Source organism: Camarhynchus parvulus, unplaced genomic scaffold (genome assembly GCF_901933205.1).
Source record: "Camarhynchus parvulus unplaced genomic scaffold, STF_HiC, whole genome shotgun sequence".
Taxonomy (NCBI): domain Eukaryota; kingdom Metazoa; phylum Chordata; class Aves; order Passeriformes; family Thraupidae; genus Camarhynchus; species Camarhynchus parvulus.
In genome coordinates this window covers 38,873-58,123 of record NW_022148057.1, presented here as the reverse complement: position 1 = coordinate 58,123, position 19,251 = coordinate 38,873, and the positions used below count along the sequence as shown (strand labels likewise).

Genomic DNA, 19,251 nt, shown 5'->3' with positions numbered 1-19,251 from the left:
AGCTCAGGGCGTGGCCCCGGGGGGTCTCCGGTGCCTCCCCTCCCCCTCCCGGTACCGTTCGCTGCCGCTCGGCGCCGCCGCCGCCGCCATTTTTCAGCCTTCAGGGCGGCATCCAATGAGGATTGAGATAAAAGACAGCGGGGCGGGGCTTAAAGAACGGAGCCAATCAGGACAAGGCGCTATAAACCCGGAAGTAAAATCAACGAATAGCGGTGATGGAAAGGCCGGATGTAAGTGAGCGACAGCGGTTGGAGCCAATCGGAAGGAGCGCTGAGAAGCGCTGGCCAATAGGAGCAAGAGGTAAGCGGGAAAACGTGCGGGAGTGAGCGGCAGCCCTTTCAACCAATCAGAAGGCGGCTTGGAGCCACAACTGCCAATAGGAAGCGGCTGAAGGTGGGACAAAGCCGCTGAGCCAATAGCGGTGAAGCCGAGACGGGAATTAGCTGGGAAATGAGTGACAGCAGCACCTTCGAATGAGATTTTCAGATTTTAAAAGTTTAACCAATCAGCATCACGAAGAGGCGGGACTTACCCCTCCCACCCAATAGCGTTCCGGGAAGAACCCGGAAGCAGCAGGAGGGATTTTTGCATCGCCAACCAATGAGGCAGCGGCGCGGGGAGCTGGCAACCAATGAGGAGCGAGGGGAAGGGCGGGGCTTGTCCGCCATGAACGGGGCGAGCGAGGGCGATGTCGGCGGCTACAAACGGCGCTGCCGGGCCCTGAAACGGCGCCTGAAGCTGCTGCTCTACGTGAGGGGCGGGGCCTGACGTGAAGGGCGTGGCCTAAAAGGGCGGGAAGCGAAGTGGGCGGGGCTTAGCGTGAGGGGAGGCCGGGGGAGGGGTAAATGGGGAAATTTGAGGGAAAAATTAAAAATATGAGGGGAAAAATTAAAAGTTTGAGGGGAAAAATGGAAAATTTGGGCGTGAAATTGGAAATGTGAGGGGAAAGTTGGGGTTTGGGGGGAAAATTGTGGGTTTGGGGTGAAAATTGGGGGTTTGAGGGGAAAAAGGGAATTTTGGGGGAAATGGGAAATTTTAAAGGGGAAAATGGAAATTTTGAGGTAGAAAATGTGAATTTTTGACGGAGAAATGAATATTTGGGGGGGATTATTCGATTTAGGGGGAAAAAGCCCAATTTGGGGAGAAAAAGGTGAATTTGGGGGCTGAGAAATGGCAAATTTTAGGATGAAAAAGGTGAAATTTTGGATTAAAGCCTCCAATTTTTATGGAGAAAAAAGCCAAATTTTGGGGGAAAAGGTGAATTTTAAGGATTAAAAGAACCAGATTTTAGGGCAGGTAAAAAGTGAAATTTAAGTATAAAAAACCATGAATTTTGGGGGGGAAAAGGTGAATTTTGGGAGTTAAAACCCCAAAGTTTTAGGGGAGAGGAAAGGTGAAATTTAAGTGTTAAAAATCCCAAATTTTATGGGGGAAAAGCTGAATTTTATGGGGAAAAAAGGCCAAATTTGGGAGGGAAATGTTGAATTTTCAGAGTTAAAAAAGCCAAATTTTTTTTTGGGGGGGAGCTGAAATGTAAGGATTCTAAACCCCCAAATTATACGGGCGAAAATTGCCAAATTTTGGGGAGAAAAATGTTGAATTTTGAGGGAAAAAAGTTCCAAATTTTGGGGGGAAAATGTGAATTTTGAAGGGGAAAACATCGAATTTAGGGCGGGGAAAAAATCAAATTTTTTGAAGGAAAACAAATCAAATTTTTAAAGAAAATTGTGACGTTTTGAGGAGAAAAAAGACAAATTTTGGAAGGAAAAATGTGATTTTTGTTAATAACAAAAGTCAAAGTTCGGGGAGACAATGTGAATTTGGAGGAGGGAAGAAAAGGCCAAATTTTAGGGGGAAATAAAATGAATTTTAGGGGGTTTAAAAAAGACAAATTTTCCAGGAGCAGGAATGTTTCCAGGAGGAGCTGAGGAGAGCCCAGCGCAAACTGCTGAAAGTCTCGCGGGATAAAAGGTACCAAAATCCCCCAAATTCACCCCAAAAATCCCATTTTTCTTTTTTACTTTTCAATTTTATTTGAATTTTTTGGGTTTTTTTCCCCAAAATTCCCAATTTTTTTTTTCTTTTTTTGGTTTTTTTCCCCAAAATTCCCAATTTTTTTCCCCCACAAATTCTCAATTGTTATTTTTATTGTTGTATTTTTTTGTCAAAATTCCCATTTTTTTCCCCACAAATTCTCAATTGTTATTTTTATTTTTCTATTTTTTTGGCCAAAATTCCCAATTTTTTTTCCTCCAAAATTCCAAATTTTTGTTCCTAAAATTCCCTTTTTTCCCCCCCAAAATTCCCAATGTTTATTTTTATTTCTATGTTTGCTTTTTTCCTAAAATTCCCAATTCTTATTTTTATATTTTTACCCAAAAATTTTAATTGAAAAAAAGAAAATGTTTTTCCTCTTAATTCCCAATTTTAATTTTTTTATATTTATTTTTTGGGGGGAATTTTTTCCCAATTTATTCTTTAATTTTTAGTTTTTCCCCCAAAACCACAAGAATTTTTTTAATTCTAATTTTTATTTTTTTTCCAAAAAGTCCAAATTTTTTTAATTTTTATTTTTTTGTTTTCCTGCAAAAATTCCTGGTTTTTAATATTGATTTTTCCCCACACTTATCTTTTTTTTATTTTCCTTTAAATTTCTAAATTTTTTTTTTTACTTTCATTTACAATTTTTTAAATTCAAATTTCTAATTTTTTTTTAATTTCTTCTCATATTTTCTGTTAGATTTTCATTTTTACTTTTCCTTCAAATTTCCTAATTTTTTAATTTAAAATTTTTATTTTCATTTTTCCTTCCATTTTCTCAATCTTTTAAATTTTCATTTTAACTTCTATTCTTTTCCATCGAATTTCCCAACTGCTTATTTTTTGCTTTTATTTCATTTTCATTTCTAGTTCTTTATTTCTTTCTTCAAATTTCCCAATTTTTTTTTGATTTTTTTTAAATTTTTTTTTTAAATATTTCCCTTTTTATTTTTCATTTAAATTTCACCATTTTTTTCCTCTTTTTCGCCTCAGTTTCCTCCTGGACCGGCTCCTCCAGTACGAAAACGTCGACGATGATTCCTCAGGTACCCCGGGGAAAGGGGGCGGGGCCAAAGGTTAATCCTGGGCGTGGCCCTGCCCCTCCCCCACCCCTCTGATTGGCTCCTCCCCCTGCCCAGACTCGGAGGCGACGGCGTCGTCCGACAACAGCGACGGCGACGGCCCCAAGGGGGCGGAGCCAACGCCCGCCAAGAGGTCAGGGAAGGGTTAAATGAAGCCAAGATGGCCGCCAGGAGGTGGGCGTGGCTTTGAGATGGCGGCCAAAGAGGGCGTGGTTTCAAAATGGCCGCCCGAGGGTTGGGTGAGGTTTCAAAATGGCGGGTCTTGAAGGGGGTGTGGGTTCAAGATGGCTGCCAGGAGTGGGTGGGGCTTGGAATGGCCAATCACTTTTGTGGGCGTGGCTTAAAGTGCACGCAGCTTCAAAATGGCGGTCGCACTGGTGGGAATGGGTTCAAAATGGCTGCCGGAAGTGGGCGTGGCTTCAGTGTGGTCACCTCCATAGGGAAAATGGGGAATCCAAGATGGCCGCCACTGGAAGTGGGCGTGGCCACACACTTAAGTGGGTGGAGCAGCTGTTTGTGTAGGATTCAAGATGGCCGCCATCGTGGAGGTCAAAATCCAAGATGGCTTCCACCATGGAGGTAGAAATTCAAGATGGCCGCCATAACGGGAGTCAAAAGTCAAGATGGCCGCCATCATGGAGCTCAAAATCCAAGATGGCCGCCGCCATTGAGGTAGAAATCAAGATGCCCTCCCCAAAAGTGGGCGCTGCGCCTCCCTCCCCCCCGACGCGCCGCCCTCCCCCCCATGGTGAGTGCTCCCTCCCCCACCCCAAACCCCTCCCCTTTTAAGCCCCGCCCCTTTTTTGCAAAGTGGGCGTGGTCTAACCATTGCCCCTCCCTCCAAGATGGCGTCGCCGCCCTACAGCCCCTTCCCGGCGCAGTTCCCGCCCCTCCCCCCGCAGGGCGGGGCCAGGCCACGCCCCTCCCCCGCCCGGCGCAGCAAAGGGACCCGGGGGCGCAGGTAAAGGGGGCGGGGCCAAAAGGGGTGGGGCTAAAATGGGGAGGAGTCATTGGGATGGCAAAGGGGTGGGGCTAAAGAGGGAGGGGTCGTTGGGGGCGGGGCTAAAGGGGGAGGAGTCATTGCCCAAAAGCAAAGGGGGAGGGGCTAAAGGGAGGAGGAGTTATTGGGTATTTGTAAAGGGGGAGGGGCTAAAGGGGGAGGAGTCATTGGGGGAGGGGCTAAAGGGTCATTGGAAAGGGGAGGGGCCATTTGGGGGAGGGGCCAAGGGGGAGGGGGCCACTGAAAGGGGGAGGGGCAAATGGAGGGGTCAGTGGGGGGAAAAGGGGGAGGAGTCACTGAAAGTGGGAGGGGCTAAAGGGGGTGGGGTCAGTCAGGAGGCATTTGGGGGAGGGGCCACCCAGGGGTCATTGGGTCAGTGGTCACTCTGTGGTCACTGTGGGGTCACCCAGGGGTCATTGGGTCAGTGGTACCTTCACGTGGGGTCACCCAGGGGTCAGGGCGCAGGGGTCACAGCGTGCCTCCTCACTGACCCCTCCCCCCTCTCTCCTCCCCCAGCCTCCCCCCTCCCCCCTCCCCTTCCCCACAGGCGGGGGAGGGGCGGGGCTGTCCGGGGGGCGTGGCCCTGGCTCGCCCCTCCCCCCGCCGGCGCTGGCCCCGCCCCCGGCCCCGTGCCACACTGCCAGGCTCCTGAGCATGGCCGCTGGTAACGGGAGCGATCCCCGCTGGTGACCCTGAGTGAACGGTGACCGCCCAGTGACGCTGGTACATCGACCTGCCCGTGAGTGACCGCTGAGTGACCGCTGAGTGACCGCTGAGTGACCGCTGAGTGACCATCGACCTGCCCGAGTGACCGCTGAGTGACCGCTGAGTGACCGCTGAGTGACCATCGAGCTGCCCGAGTGACCGCTGAGTGACCGCTGAGTGACCGCTGAGTGACCGCTGAGTGACCGCTGAGTGACCACTGAGTGACCGCTGAGTGACCATCGACCTGCCCGAGTGACCCATGAGTGACCGCTGAGTGACCGCTGAGTGACCGCTGAGTGACCGCTGAGTGACCATCGACCTGCCCGAGTGACCGCTGAGTGACCACTGAGTGACCACTGAGTGACCAGTGATCCCTGAGTGACCATCGACCTGCCCGAGTTACCATCAAGTGACCGCTGAGTGACCACTGAGTGACCACTGAGTGACCAGTGATCCCTGAGTGACCATCGACCTGCCCGAGTTACCATCAAGTGACCGCTGAGTGACCACTCGCCACTGAATGACCATCGAGTGACCATTGAGTGACCGCTGACCATGGAGTGAGTATCGACCCCCTTGAGCTGCTCATTAATCTGAGTGACCACTGAGTGACCAGTGGTCATTGAGCTCTTGGAGTGACCATCAACCTGCCTGAGTGACCAGTGAATGACCACAGAGTGACCATCGACCTCGCTGAAGTGGTCATTGACCTCCTGAAGTGACCAACTGACCACTGAGTGACCACTGAGTGACCATCAGTCTCGCTGAGTGACCATCATTGATCGACCTCCTGGAGTGACCACTGAGTGACCACTGGCCAGGGAGTGACCACTGAGTGACCACTGAGTGACCACTGAGTGACCACCGAGTGACCACTGAGTGACCAGTGAGTGACCACAGCTGGAGGCGGAAACACCGAAAGATTTTGGGGGAAAATTTGGAAATTTTGGGAGGAAAAAAAAAAAGACAAAAAAATTGAGGAAAAAAATCCAAATTTTGACGGAATTTGGGATGTAAAAATTCCAGGATTTTAAAAATGGGGGAAAGAATTCAATTTTGGGCAAATCTGAATTTTTTTGGGGAGAAGAAATTGAATTTTAGAAGAAAAAACATTGAATTTTTGGGGGGGGGGGAATGGAATTTTGGGAAGAAAAAAGGAAATTTGGGGGAAAAAAAATCCCAAATTTTTTGGGGGGGAAAAAATTGAAAATTTTTGGAGAAAAAAAATCAATTTTTTAAAATGGAATTTTGGGAGGAAAAAATGGGATTTTGGGAAAAAAATTCAAGTTTTTTTGAATAAGATGGAATTTTGGGGGGAAAATGAGATTTTAAAGGGAAGAATGGATTTTAGGCAGGAAATAAAAAGGTTTTTGAAAATTTGAAGGATTTTATGGAAAATTTGTGATTTTGGGGGAAAAAATGTGAATTTTTGGGAAAAAATGTCAATTTTGAGGGAAAAATTTTGGATTTTTTTAAGAAACTTCTTGAATTTAGGTTGGAAAATTAAAGATTTTGGGTAAAAATTCCCAATTTAAAAGCAAAAAAATTAATTTTAGGAAAAAAAATTTTGGGCAAATTTATCAATTTTAGGTAAAGAATTTTGGTTTCAAGAAAATATCTCAATTTTGGAGACAAAATTCACAATTTTGAGTCAAAATTTCTCAATTTGGGGTCCGAATTTCCCAATCTGGCACAAAAAAGTTTCAATTCTGGGTGGAAAAAAATTAAATTTTGCATCAAAAATGTTAATTTTGGGAAAAATATCAATTTTATTTTAAAAACCTGAATTTTGGTGGTAAAAATTCCAAATTTTGGGGGGGGGAAAATTCTCAATTTTAGTTTAAAAATTGCAATTTTGAATTTTAAAAATGTCAATTTTAGGGCAAAAAAAAATCTCAATTTTGGGTTAAAAAAATCTCAATTTTAGGCCAAAATTCCCTGAATTTGGGGAAAAAATCTCAATTTTTGGTCCCGAATACCAATTTTGGTTTAAAAATTAAAAATTTGGGGTAAAAAATTCATTTTTAGGTGAAAAATTCTGAATTTTAGGTAAAAATCTTTCAATTTGGACTCAGAAATTGGAATTTTGGGCAAAACCCCGTCAATTTTGGGTCAAAATTCCAAAATTTTGGGGAATAAAAAATTCTCAATTTCTGGTCCAAAATGTCAGATTTGGGTTGAAAATTTTAAATTTTGGGGAAAAAAGTCCATTTATGGTGAAAAATTCTGAATTTCGGCTCAAAATTTTTCAATTTGTTGTCAAAAATTAAAATTTTGGCCCTAAAATTCCCAATTTTGGACCAAATGCCCATGTGGGCGTGGCCATGATGTCATCACCGCCTAACCCCGCCCCCTCCCTCCCCATCCAATCCCAGCCCTCCCCCATAAAAAGTGGGCGGAGTCTCTTTTTTTCACCCAGTTTTTTTATTGGTCGGCCCCGCCCTGCCCCTCCCCCTCCCCCCGTTTGGGGGCGGGGCTTGAAGGGGGGAAATGGGCGGAGCTTGAGGGGTGGGGGCGGGGTTTGTTTGGCCCCTCCCCCCCTCACCAGCCCTGGCTGCCCCCGGGGGTCCCGTCCATGGGTGGGGGAGGGGCGGGGGCGGGGCTTGGGGAGGGGGCGGGGCAGCCGGAACCTGTGGAGGGGGAGGGGGAAGGGAGAGAAAACAAACAAAAAAAAGGGGGGTGGGGTCAAGGAGTGCCCCTCCCCCACTCCTTTAGCCCCTCCCCCTCCCTTAAAGCCCCCTTTTAGCCCCTCCCCAACTCTTTTAGCCCCTCCCCCTCGCTTTCAGGCCACACCTGTCCACTGACCACGCCCATTTAGGCCACGCCCCCTGTGGCTCTTTACCGCCCCCTTGTGACCACAAAGCCCCAATTTCCCCCTCCCTTACTGACCAATGACCTCTGTGGCCACACCCACTGACACCCACTGGTCGCTGGCCACGCCCACTGACCACACCCCATTTAAGCCCCTCCCACCCCCCCATGCACTTCAGCGCCCCCTACTGGCCACAAACCCTTTCTCCCCCCACTGACCACTGACCCCTCCCTGAGTGACCACTGACCATTGAGCCCCCTCCCCCGACCACGCCCACTGACCACACCCATTTAAGCCACGCCCCCCCGCCTCTTTATCACCCCCTTGTGACCACAAAGCCCCAATTTCCCCCTCCCTTACTGACCACTGACCTCTATGACCACACCCACTGACCACTGACCACACCCACTTACCACTGGCCATTCCCACTGACCACACCCTCTTTAGCCACGCCCCCCTCTCTTTACCACCCCCTTGTGACCACAAACCCCCAATTTCCCCCTCCTCCACACCCACTGACCATTGACCTTTGTGACCACTGACCATTGACCTCTGTGGCCACACCCACTGACCACACCCACTTAGGCCACGCCCCCCGGCTCTTTACCGCCCCCTTGTGACCACAAACCCTTTCTCCCCCCCCGACCACTGACCCCTCCCTGAGTGACCACTGACCACACCCACTGACCACTGACCACGCCCACTGACCACACCCATTTAAGCCACGCCCCCCTCTCTCTTTACCGCCCCCTTGTGACCACAAACCCCCAATTTCCCCCTCCCTTAGTGACCACTGACCCCTGTGACCACACCCACTGACCCTGTGACCACACCCACTGACCCCTGTGACCACACCCACCGACCGCCGCCCACGCCCCCCCGCTCCCCCCGCCGTGCCCACCTCTGGGCGTGGCCTGGGCGCGGGGGGCCGGGCCGTGCACGCGCAGGTGGTCGCTGACGTAGGCGGCGCTCAGCAGCTTGCCGCACACGTGGCACGGCACCTTGTCCTCGTGGCGCACGGCGTGCGCGCGCAGCCGGTCACGCGTGGCGAACGCCGCCTCGCACGTCTGCGCGCGGGGGGGGTCAGGGGTCAGCCGGGGGTCAGCCGGGGGTCAGCCAGGGGGTCAAAGGGTCAGTCAGGTGGGCAAGGGGTCAGCCGGGGGTCAAGGGGTTACTTGGGTGGGCAACGGGTAAGTCAGGGGTCATTGGAGTGGTCAATGGGTCACTCTGGTGGTCAAGGGGTCACTCAGGGGCCATTGGAGTGGTCAAGGGGTCACTCAGGTGATCAAGGGGTCAGTCGGGCAGTCAAGGGGTCAGTCACGTGGTCAAGGGGTCACTCAGGTGATCAAGGGGTCACTCAGGGGTCATTGGAGTGGTCAAGGGGTCAGTCGGGCGGTCAAGGGGTCAGTCAGGGGTCAAGGGGTCACTCAGGTGATCAAGGGGTCACTCAGGGGCCATTGGAGTGGTCAAAGGGTCACTCAAGTGGTCAAGGGGTCACTCAGGGGTCAAGGGGTCATTCAGGGGTCAAGGGGTCACTCAGCTGGTCAAGGGGTCAGTCAGGTGGTCAAGGGGTCACTCAGGGGCCATTGGAGTGGTCAAGGGGTCAGTCAGGGGTCAAGGGGTCAGTCAGGTGGTCAAGGGGTCAGGGGTCAAGGGGTCAGTCAGGTGGTCAAGGGGTCACTAATGGTCACTCAGGTGATCAATGGGTCACTCTGGTGGTCAAGGGGTCACTCAGGGGTCATTGGAGTGGTCAATGGGTCACTCAGGTGATCAAGGGGTCAGTCGGGCAGTCAAGGGGTCAGTCACGTGGTCAAGGGGTCACTCAGGGGTCAAGGGGTCACTCAGGAGTCATTGGAGTGGTCAAAGGGTCACTCAAGTGGTCAAGGGGTCACTCAGGGGTCATTTGATTGGTCAAGGGGTCATTCAGGTGGTCAAGGGGTCCCTCAGTGGTCAGTCAGGTGATCAAGGGGTCACTCAGGTGGTCAAGGGGTCACTCAGGGGCCATTGGAGTGGTCAAGGGGTCAGTCAGGGGTCAAGGGGTCAGTCAGGGGTCAAGCGGTCACTCAGGTGGTCAAGGGGTCACTAATGGTCACTCAGGTGATCAAGGGGTCACTTAGGTGGTCAAGGGGTCACTCAGGGGTCATTGGAGTGGTCAAAGGCTCACTCAAGGGGTCAAGGGGTCACTCGGGTCATTTGAGTGGTCAAGGGGTCAGTCAGGGGTCAAGGGGTCATTCAGGTGGTCAAGGGGTCACTCAGGTGGTCAAGGGGTCACTCGGGTGGTCAAGGGGTCAGTCAGGGGTCATCTGAGTGGTCAAAGGGTCACTCAGGTGGTCAAGGGGTCACTCAGGTGGTCAAGGGGTCACTCAGGGCTCAGGTGATCAAGGGGTCGGTCAGGGGTCATCTGAGTGGTCAAGGGGTCAGTTGGTGGGTGTGGTCAGCGGGTGTGGTCAGCAGGTGTGGTCAGCGGTCAGTGGGCGTGGCCTCACCTGGCACTTGAACGGCCGCTCGGTGGAGTGAACCTGCCGGACGTGGCTGTTCAGGTGGTCCGGCCTGCGGAGTGACCAGCGGTGACCAATGGTGACCAGCGGTGACCAGCCAATGGTGACCAATGGTGACCAATGGTGACCAGCAGTGACCAACGGTGTGGCCAGTGACTGACCAGTGTCACCAATGACCAACGCTGACCAGCGGTGACCAATGGTGACCAATGGTGACCAACAGTGTGGCCAGTGACTGACAGTGGCACCAGTGACCAGCAGTGACCAGCGGTGACCAATGGTGACCAGCAGTGACCAACGGTGTGGCCAGCAACTGACCAGTGTCAGCAGTGACCAGTGGTGACCAATGGTGACCAGCACTGACCAACGGTGACCAGCAGTGACCAATGGTGACCAGCAGTGACCAATGGTGACCAACGGTGTGGCCAGCGACTGACCAGTATCACCAGTGACCAGCAGTGACCAATGGTGTGGCCAGCGACTGACCAGTGTCACCAGTGACCACGACGATGTCCCCAAGTCCCACCATGACCCCAATGACCCCAATGGCCACCGTGACCAATGATGACCCCAAACCCCACCATGACCCAATGGCCACCATGACCCAATGGCCACCACCAACCCAACAATGACCCCAAGTTCCACCAAGACCCCCCCATTACCACGACCCACCATGACCCAACGACCACCATGACCATGACCCAAAGATGACAATGACCCAATGACCACCATGACCCAACGATGACCCCAAACCCCACCACAACCAAACTCCACCATGACCAAAACCCACCATGACCATGACCCACCAAGTCCCACCCATCCCACCATGACCAAGACCCACCATGACCCAACAACCCAATGATGACCCCAAACCCCACCATGACCCAATGACCACCCCAACCCAACCATGACCCCAAGACCCACCACGACCATGACCCAACAAACCAACGATCATCCCAAACTCCACCATGACCACCATGACCCAACGACCACCATGACCCAACGATGACCCCAAACCCCACCATGACCAAGACCCACCATGACCCGATGACCACCACAACTCAACAATGACCCCAAACTCCACCATGACCCAATGACCACCATGACCATGACCCAACGACCACCCCAACCCAACAATGACCCCAAACCCCACCATGACCCAAAGACCACCACGACACAATGATGACCCAAGACCCACCATGAACCAACAACCCAATGACGACCCCAAACTCCACCATGACCCAACGACCACTACGACCCAACGACCACCACGACCCAACAATCACCATGACCCAACGACCACCATGACCCAACGACCACCACGACCCAACCCCCACCACGACCCAATGACCACCATGACCCAACGACCACCATGACCCAATGACCACCACGACCCAATGACCACCACGACCCAATGACCACCATGACCCAATGACCACCACGACCCAAACCCCACCACGACCCAATGACCACCACAACCCAACGTCCACCATGACCCAAACCCCACCATGACCCAACGACCACCACGACCCAAACCCCACCACGACCCAATGACCACCACGACCCAAACCCCACCATGACCCAACGACCACCACGACCCAAACCCCACCACGACCCAATGACCACCATGACCCAACAATCACCACGACCCAACGTCCACCACGACCCAGTGACCACCACGACCCAGCGACCACCACGACCCAACGTCCACCATGACCCAAACCCCACCATGACCCAATGACCACCATGACCCAACAACCACCACGACCCAATGACCACCACGACCCAACGACCACCATGACCCAACGTCCACCACGACCCAACAACCACCACGACCCAATGACCACCATGACCCAACGACCACCATGACCCAACGTCCACCACGACCCAACGACCACCACGACCCAGTGACCACCACGACCCAACGACCACCATGACCCAATGACCACCATGACCCAACAATGACCCCAAACCCCACCATGACCAAGACCCACCACGACCCAACGACGCCCCCGAACGCCGCCGCGTCCCACCTGGAGAAGCTCTTCCCGCAGTGCCCGCAGGCGTAGGGCTTGTGCACGTGTCCCTGGTGGGACCTGACGTGCGAGGCCATCCTGTCCTTGCGCTTGAAGCGCTGCTGGCACACGGGGCACTGGAAGGGCCTCTCGTCCGTGTGCGACAGCCGGTGCCGCTTCAGGTGGTACACGTCCCGGAACGCCTTCCCGCACGTGTCGCACGCGTGGCTCTTCCTCGCCCGCCCGCCGCCGCCCTCTTTGTTGTGGCGGCGTTGTCGCCCGCCGCCGTGCCCTCGTCGCCGCCTTGGGGGGCGTCCAGGAGCTCTTGGGGGAGGGGCAGCAGGGTGGGGGAGGGGCGGGGGGCGCGCTGGCGGCGCCGCCGGGGACGCCGTGCGTGGCCTGGTGGCGCCGCAGGTTGTAGCCGTTCTTGAACTCCTTGGCGCACAGGCCGCACACGTACGGCGCGCCCTTGCCCTTCCGCGGCGACGCCGACGATGACGTCACCGGCGGCGGCGGCGGCGGCGATGACGTTGCCGGTGACGTCATCGCCGCGGGGGCGGGTTCGGGTTTGAGCGGGGAGGGGTCGATGGTGGGAGGGGGAGGGGGGGGAGGGTCGGGGGGGGGGGGGGGAGGGGCAGGAGGTCGACGGGGAGGGGGGAGGGGGAGGGGGGAGGGGGAGGGGCGGCGGCGGCCTGAGGGGGGGGAGGGGAAAGAGAGGGAGCAGTATAAACCAGTTTGGACCAGTATGGACCAGTATGGACTGGTATGGACCAGCATAAACCGGTATGGACCAGTATGGACCAGTTTGGACCGGTATGGACTGGTATGGACCAGCATAAACTGGTTTGGATCAGTATGGACCAGTATGGACTGGTATGGACCAGTATAAACCGGTATGAACCAGTATAAACCAGTTTGGACCGGTTTGGACCGGTTTGGACTGGTATGGACCAGTATAAACTGGTTTGGAATGGTATGGACCAGAACGGAACAGTATAAACCAGTTTGGACCGGTATAAACCAGTTTGGATCAGAATAAACCGGTTTGGGTTGGTATGGACCAGTATAAACCAGTATGGACTAATACAAACCAGTTTGGATGAGTATAAACCAGTTTAGATCAGCGTAAGCCAGTTTGGACCAGTATGGACAAGTATGGACCATTAAAAACCAGTATAGACCAGTTTAGACCAGTAAGAATCAGCGTAGACCAGTATGGACCAGTATGGCTGAATATGGACCAGTTTGAACCAGTATAAACCACTATGGATAACTATAAACCAGTTTGGACTGGTATGGACCAGTATAAACCAGTTTGGACCAATGTGGATCAGTATGGGCCAGTTTAGAACCGGTATGAACCAGTATAAACCAGTTTGGACTGGTATGGATCAATACAAACTGGTACTGACCAGTATAAACCAGTCTGGACTAGTATGGAGTGGTATAAACCAGTATGGACCAGTATGGACCAGTATGGACTGGTTTGGACCAGTAAGGATCCGTACGGGTCGGTATGGATCAGTAAAACCAGTAATAGACCAGTAAAACCAGTATGGACCAATGTGGGTCGGTATGGACCAGTATGGACCAGTATGGACCAGTAAAACCAGTGCCACCAGTGCCACCAGTAACAGCCCCCAGTGCTCCCAGTACAGAGTGACACCGGTGTCCCCATCACCCCCAGTGCCACCAGTAACACCAGTAATGATTCCCAGTGCTCCCAGTACAGAGCGACCCCATCACCCCCAGTGACACCAGTGCTCCCAGTACAGAGTGACACCACTGTCCCCATCATTCCCAGTGCTCCCAGTAACAGTTCCCAGTGCTCCCAGTGCTCCCAGTACAGAGCGACACCGCCGTCCCCATCACCCCCAGCGACACCAGTGCTCCCAGTGCTCCCAGTACCGGCACCCTCATCCCTCCCAGTGCTCCCAGTAACAGCTCCCAGTGCTCCCAGTACAGAGCGACACCGGTGTCCCCATCACCCCCAGTGACACCAGTGCTCCCAGTGCTCCCAGTATAGAGTGACACCGGTGTCCCCATCCCTCCCAGTGCTCCCAGTGCTCCCAGTACCGGCACCCTCATCCCTCCCAGTGCTCCCAGTAACAGCTTCCAGTGCTCCCAGTACAGAGCGACACTGGTGTCCCCATCACCCCCAGTGACACCAGTGCTCCCAGTGCTCCCAGTATAGAGTGACACCGGTGTCCCCATCCCTCCCAGTGCTCCCAGTGCTCCCAGTAACAGCACCCTCATCACTCCCAGTGCTCCCAGTAACAGCTCCCAGTGCCACCAGTACAAAGCGACGCTGGTGTCCACATCCCTCCCAGTGCTCCCAGTGCCACCAGTACCGGCACCCTCATCCCTCCCAGTGCTCCCAGTAACAGAGCGACACCAGTGTCCCCATCACCCCCAGTGCTCCCAGTGCCACCAGTACCAGCACCCCCATCCCTCCCAGTGCTCCCAGTAACAGCTCCCAGTGCTCCCAGTATAGAACGACACCGGTGTCCTCATCACCCCCAGTGACACCAGTGCTCCCAGTGCTCCCAGTAACAGCACCCTCATCACTCCCAGTGCTCCCAGTAACAGCTCCCAATGCTCCCAGTAACAGCTCCCAGTGCCGCCAGCGCCACCAGTACAAAGCGACGCTGGTGTCCACATCCCTCCCAGTGCTCCCAGTGCCACCAGTACCAGCACCCTCATCCCTCCCAGTGCTCCCAGTACAGAGCGACACTGGTGTCCCCATCACCCCCAGTGCTCCCAGTGCCACCAGTACCAGCACCCTCATCCCTCCCAGTGCTCCCAGTAACAGCTCCCAGTGCTCCCAGTATAGAACGACACCGGTGTCCTCATCACCCCCAGTGACACCAGTGCTCCCAGTGCTCCCAGTAACAGCTCCCAGTGCCACCAGCGCCACCAGTACAAAGCGACGCTGGTGTCCCCATCACCCCCAGTGACACCAGTGCTCCCAGTGCTCCCAGTATAGAGTGACACCGGTGTCCCCATCCCTCCCAGTGCTCCCAGTGCCACCAGTAACAGCACCCTCATCCCTCCCAGTGCTCCCAGTACAGAGCGACACTGGTGTCCACATCACCCCCAGTGCTCCCAGTGCCACCAGTACCGGCACCCTCATCCCTCCCAGTGCTCCCAGTACAGAGCGACACTGGTGTCCACATCACCCCCAGTGCTCCCAGTGCCACCAGTACCGGCACCCTCATCCCTCCCAGTGCTCCCAGTACAGAGCGACACCAGTGTCCCCATCACCCCCAGTGCTCCCAGTGCCACCAGTACCGGCACCCTCATCCCTCCCAGTGCCACCAGTACCAGCACCCTCATCCCTCCCAGTGCTCCCAGTCCAGCCCCACCCCGCTGTCCCCACCCCCCAGTGCCACCCCCACCCCTCCCAGTCCCTCCCAGTCCCCCCAGTCCGAGCCTCCCTCCCCCCATCCCCCCCCCCAAAACAGCCCCACCCCCCTCCGGCGCTCCCAGTCCCATCCCCCCTCCCCCACCCCCCTCCCCCACCCCACCCCCCCAGCAGCGCCGCCCCTCCCCCCCACCTGGAAGATGAAGCTGCTCCAGTTCGCGGGGTCCATCTCGCGACAGTCGCGACCGAATCGCGACCGAATCGCGGCCGGGGAGGAGGAGGAGGAGGAGGAGGAGGAGGGGGGGAGGGGGGTGGGGGAGGGGTGGGGGGATCGGGTGGGGGGAGGGGCGGGGGGCTCTGAGGGAGGGGGGGGAGGGAGAGCGGCGTGAGGGGAGAGGTGGGCGGGGCTTGGCTGAGGGAGGGGCGTGGCCGGCAGCCAGGCGTTGATTGGACGCGGCGCGCCCGCGGCGGGCGATGATTGGGCGGGGCGATGTTGGCCACGCCCCCTTTTCCCCTCAGGGGAAGCCACGCCCACCGCGGGTTTCCCGCCCTGCCGCCGCTCCCGCGCGCCACAAAATGGAGACGGCCGCGCGCCCCCCGAGCCCCTCAGGAAAGGAGGGCGCTGATTGGTCCGGACACGCCCATGAGGAGGGGGGGAACCAATCAAGAGGCAGCGCGGCGGAGGCGCCATGTTGGGAGAGCGTTGTCATGGCAACCGCGCTGATTGGTTGACCGTGGGAACAAAGCCACGCCCCCTCATCAATAAACCACGCCCTGTTGATTAATTGGTTATTAATTAATTATTCATGGCACCCCCGCGGTGATGTGGACACGCCCTGCCTGTGGCTCCGCCCCCGTCACGCCAGGCCACGCCCACTGCCGGCGTTTTCCCGCCATTTTTCCTCCCCTCAGGAGCCGCCGCCATTTTGAGCCCCCCGGCCCCTCCCGCAACGGCGCCAAAATCGCTCGAAATTCACCCAAAAATTCACCCAAAATTCAGCAAAAAATCACCAAAAATTCACCCCATTCCTAAAAATCCTCACTGGGATCCCTCAAAAAGGGTTTTGATCACAAAATTCCCTTTTACGAGCGAAAAATCTGCCTTTTCCCAGAAAAAATCGCCTTTTTTGCCCCATGAGCCACATTTTTACCCCAAAATTCATATTTTTTGTCCCAAATTCCACATTTTTTACCTCAAAATCCTCTTTTTTACCCCAAAATCCACATTTTCCCCACAAGATCTGATTTTCCTCCCCCAAATCGTTCTTTTTTCCCCCCTAAATTCCCTTTTTATTCCATCAAATCTCCCTTTTCTGCCCCAAAATTCAGTTTTTCCTCAAAAATGGCTTTATATTCCCCAAAAATGCACTTTTTACCCCTAAAATTCACCTTTTTTCCTCCAAAATTCAAATTTTCCCTCCCAAAATTTCCTTTTCCCCCCTAAATACACCGTTTTCTCCAAAAAATCCTCTTTTTTTCTCCCAAAAATTCTCTTTTTCCTCCCAAAATCCCTGTAAAATCCACATTTTGTCACCTAAAATCCATTTTTTCCCCAAAACCTGCCTTTTATTCCCCAAAAATTCAACTCTTCCCACAAAAATCCTCATTATTCCCAAAAAAATCCTTTTTTTTTACCCTAAAATTCCCCTCAAATCCACCTTTTTTCTCCCCCAAAATTCCGATTTTTTCACCCCAAATCCATTTTATCCCCCATTTTTTCCCAATAATTCCGATTTGGGGAAAAAAAAGGGAATTTTAGGGAAAAAATTTGGGAATTTAGGGTGGAATTTTAGGAATTTTGGGATTTTTAATGGGATTTTTTACATTTTGGGAGGGACATTCCAGGATTTTTTTTAATTTGGGGGATTTTGGAGCTGTGGGCGGGGCTTGCAATAATCTCCGCCCTTAGCCCCGCCCATTTCCATATATGGGCATATTTGGTGTGGTTTTAATGCAATTTTTGGGTTTTTAAAAGCTTTTTAGATGGAAATTTCAGGGTTTTGGGGGAAAATGTTGGGGAAATTTTAAGGAAATTTTGGGGGAAATTTTAGGGAAATTGTGGGATTCACAAAAAGGGCGGGGCCTCCACAAAAGCCACGCCCACTTTCCCTCCCATTCCCATATTTGGGCATATTTCATGTGATTTTAATGGGATTTTTTTAAATTTTTGGGGTAGAAATTCCAGGATTTTTTGGGGAATTTTTACGATTCAGGCCCAGGGGTGGAGCCTGTGCCGAAGCTCCGCCCATAGCCCCGCCCATTACCATATATGGGCATATTTTGGGTGTTTTTAATAGAATATTTTTGTATTTTTAATGAGAAATTTTGGGGAAATTTCAGGGAATTTTGGGGATTGCACAAAGGGGCGGAGCCTCCACCGAAGCCACGCCCACAGCCCCGCCCACTCCAGTTTTTTAGGTCAATTTTGGGTGTTTTTAATGGGATTTTTTTTATTTTTGGGGTAGAAATTCCGGGATTTTTTTGGGGAATTTTTACGATTCAGGCCCAGGGGCGGAGCCTGCGCCGCGCCCCGCCCCCAGGAGGCCGCCGCCCCCTCGGCCGCCGGCACGGGATCGTCACCTCGGGGGGACCCAGCGCCACCGACTTGTACACGGGGAGCCCCGGAACCTGCCGGACAGCTTGGGTCACACCTGCCGTCCTCGTTGATGTGGTTTGTAGAGGGATTTAGGATCCCCTGTGGTCACTCAGGGTCACTCAGGGGTCATTTGGGGTCACTCAGGGGTCATTTGGGGTCACCCAGGGTCAGTTTGGGGTCATTCGGGGTCAGTTTGAGGGGGATTTTGGGGGAATTTTGGGAATTTTTTTGGATATTTTTTTCATTTTAGGGGGCTCATTGGTCAGTGGTCACTCAGTGGTCACTCATTGGTCACTCAGTGGTCACTCAGTGGTCACTCTGGTCACTCATTGGTCACTCAGTGGTCACTCAGTAGTCACTCAGTGGTCAGCGGTCACTGGTCACTCAGTGGTCACTCAGGGGTCACTCAGGGGTCACTCATTGGTCACTCATTGGTCACTCAGGGGTCACTCAGAGGTCAGTGGTCACTCAGTGGTCACTCAGTGGTCACTCTGGTCACTCATTGGTCACTCAGGGATGATCAGTGATCACTCATTGGTCACTCTGGTCAGTGGTCAGTGGTCACTCAGTGGTCACTCTGGTCACTCATTGGTCACTCTGGTCACTCACCCAGGGCCAGGCTCAGGTGCTCTCCCATCCCCTGCAGTTGCCCGAAGCAAACGGAGCCGGGGGGGACCCGGGACAGCCTGGGGGGGGAATTTGGGGTCAAATCCGGCGATTTTGGGGCTTTCGCAAAATTCACCCCAAAAATTCACCCCAAAAATTAACCCAAAATAACCCAAAATTAACCCAAAATCACCCCAAAATTCACCCAAAATTCACCCCAAAATTAACCCAAAATTAACCCAAAATTCACCCAAAATTAACCCCAAAATTACCCCAAAATTCACCCAAAATTAACCCAAAATTAACCCAAAATTAACCCAAAATTAACCCAAAAATCACCCAAAATTAACCCAAAATTCACCCAAAAATTAACCCAAAAATCACCCAAAATTAACCCAAAATCACCCAACATTAACCCAAAATTACCCAAAAATAACCCCAAAACCCAAACCCAAACCCAACCCCCCAATACCCAAAACCCACCCACACCCACCCCCCCCCTAACACCACCCCCCCAACAACACATCCCCAAC

General features: G+C 53.1%; 2 protein-coding genes across 2 annotated transcripts; one reads left to right on the top strand and one right to left on the bottom strand.

The window, feature by feature from the left end:
* The first annotated feature begins 638 nt into the window (after window positions 1-638).
* Window positions 639-3,286, top strand: INO80E (INO80 complex subunit E). The gene is made up of 4 exons (XM_030969678.1): window positions 639-750; window positions 1,901-1,971; window positions 3,034-3,086; window positions 3,180-3,286. The coding sequence occupies exons 1-4, from the start codon at window positions 667-669 to the stop codon at window positions 3,269-3,271; spliced, it is 300 nt and encodes a 99-aa protein (XP_030825538.1). The 5' UTR covers window positions 639-666; the 3' UTR covers window positions 3,272-3,286.
* A 4,031-nt stretch (window positions 3,287-7,317) lies between these two features.
* Window positions 7,318-12,744, bottom strand: LOC115915976 (myc-associated zinc finger protein-like). The gene is given in 6 exon segments (XM_030969676.1): window positions 7,318-7,457; window positions 8,541-8,706; window positions 10,126-10,189; window positions 12,171-12,409; window positions 12,412-12,500; window positions 12,503-12,744. Coding segments are annotated over 6 exon segments (843 nt in total). The 5' UTR covers window positions 12,699-12,744; the 3' UTR covers window positions 7,318-7,368.
* Between the last annotated feature and the right edge of the window lie 6,507 nt (window positions 12,745-19,251).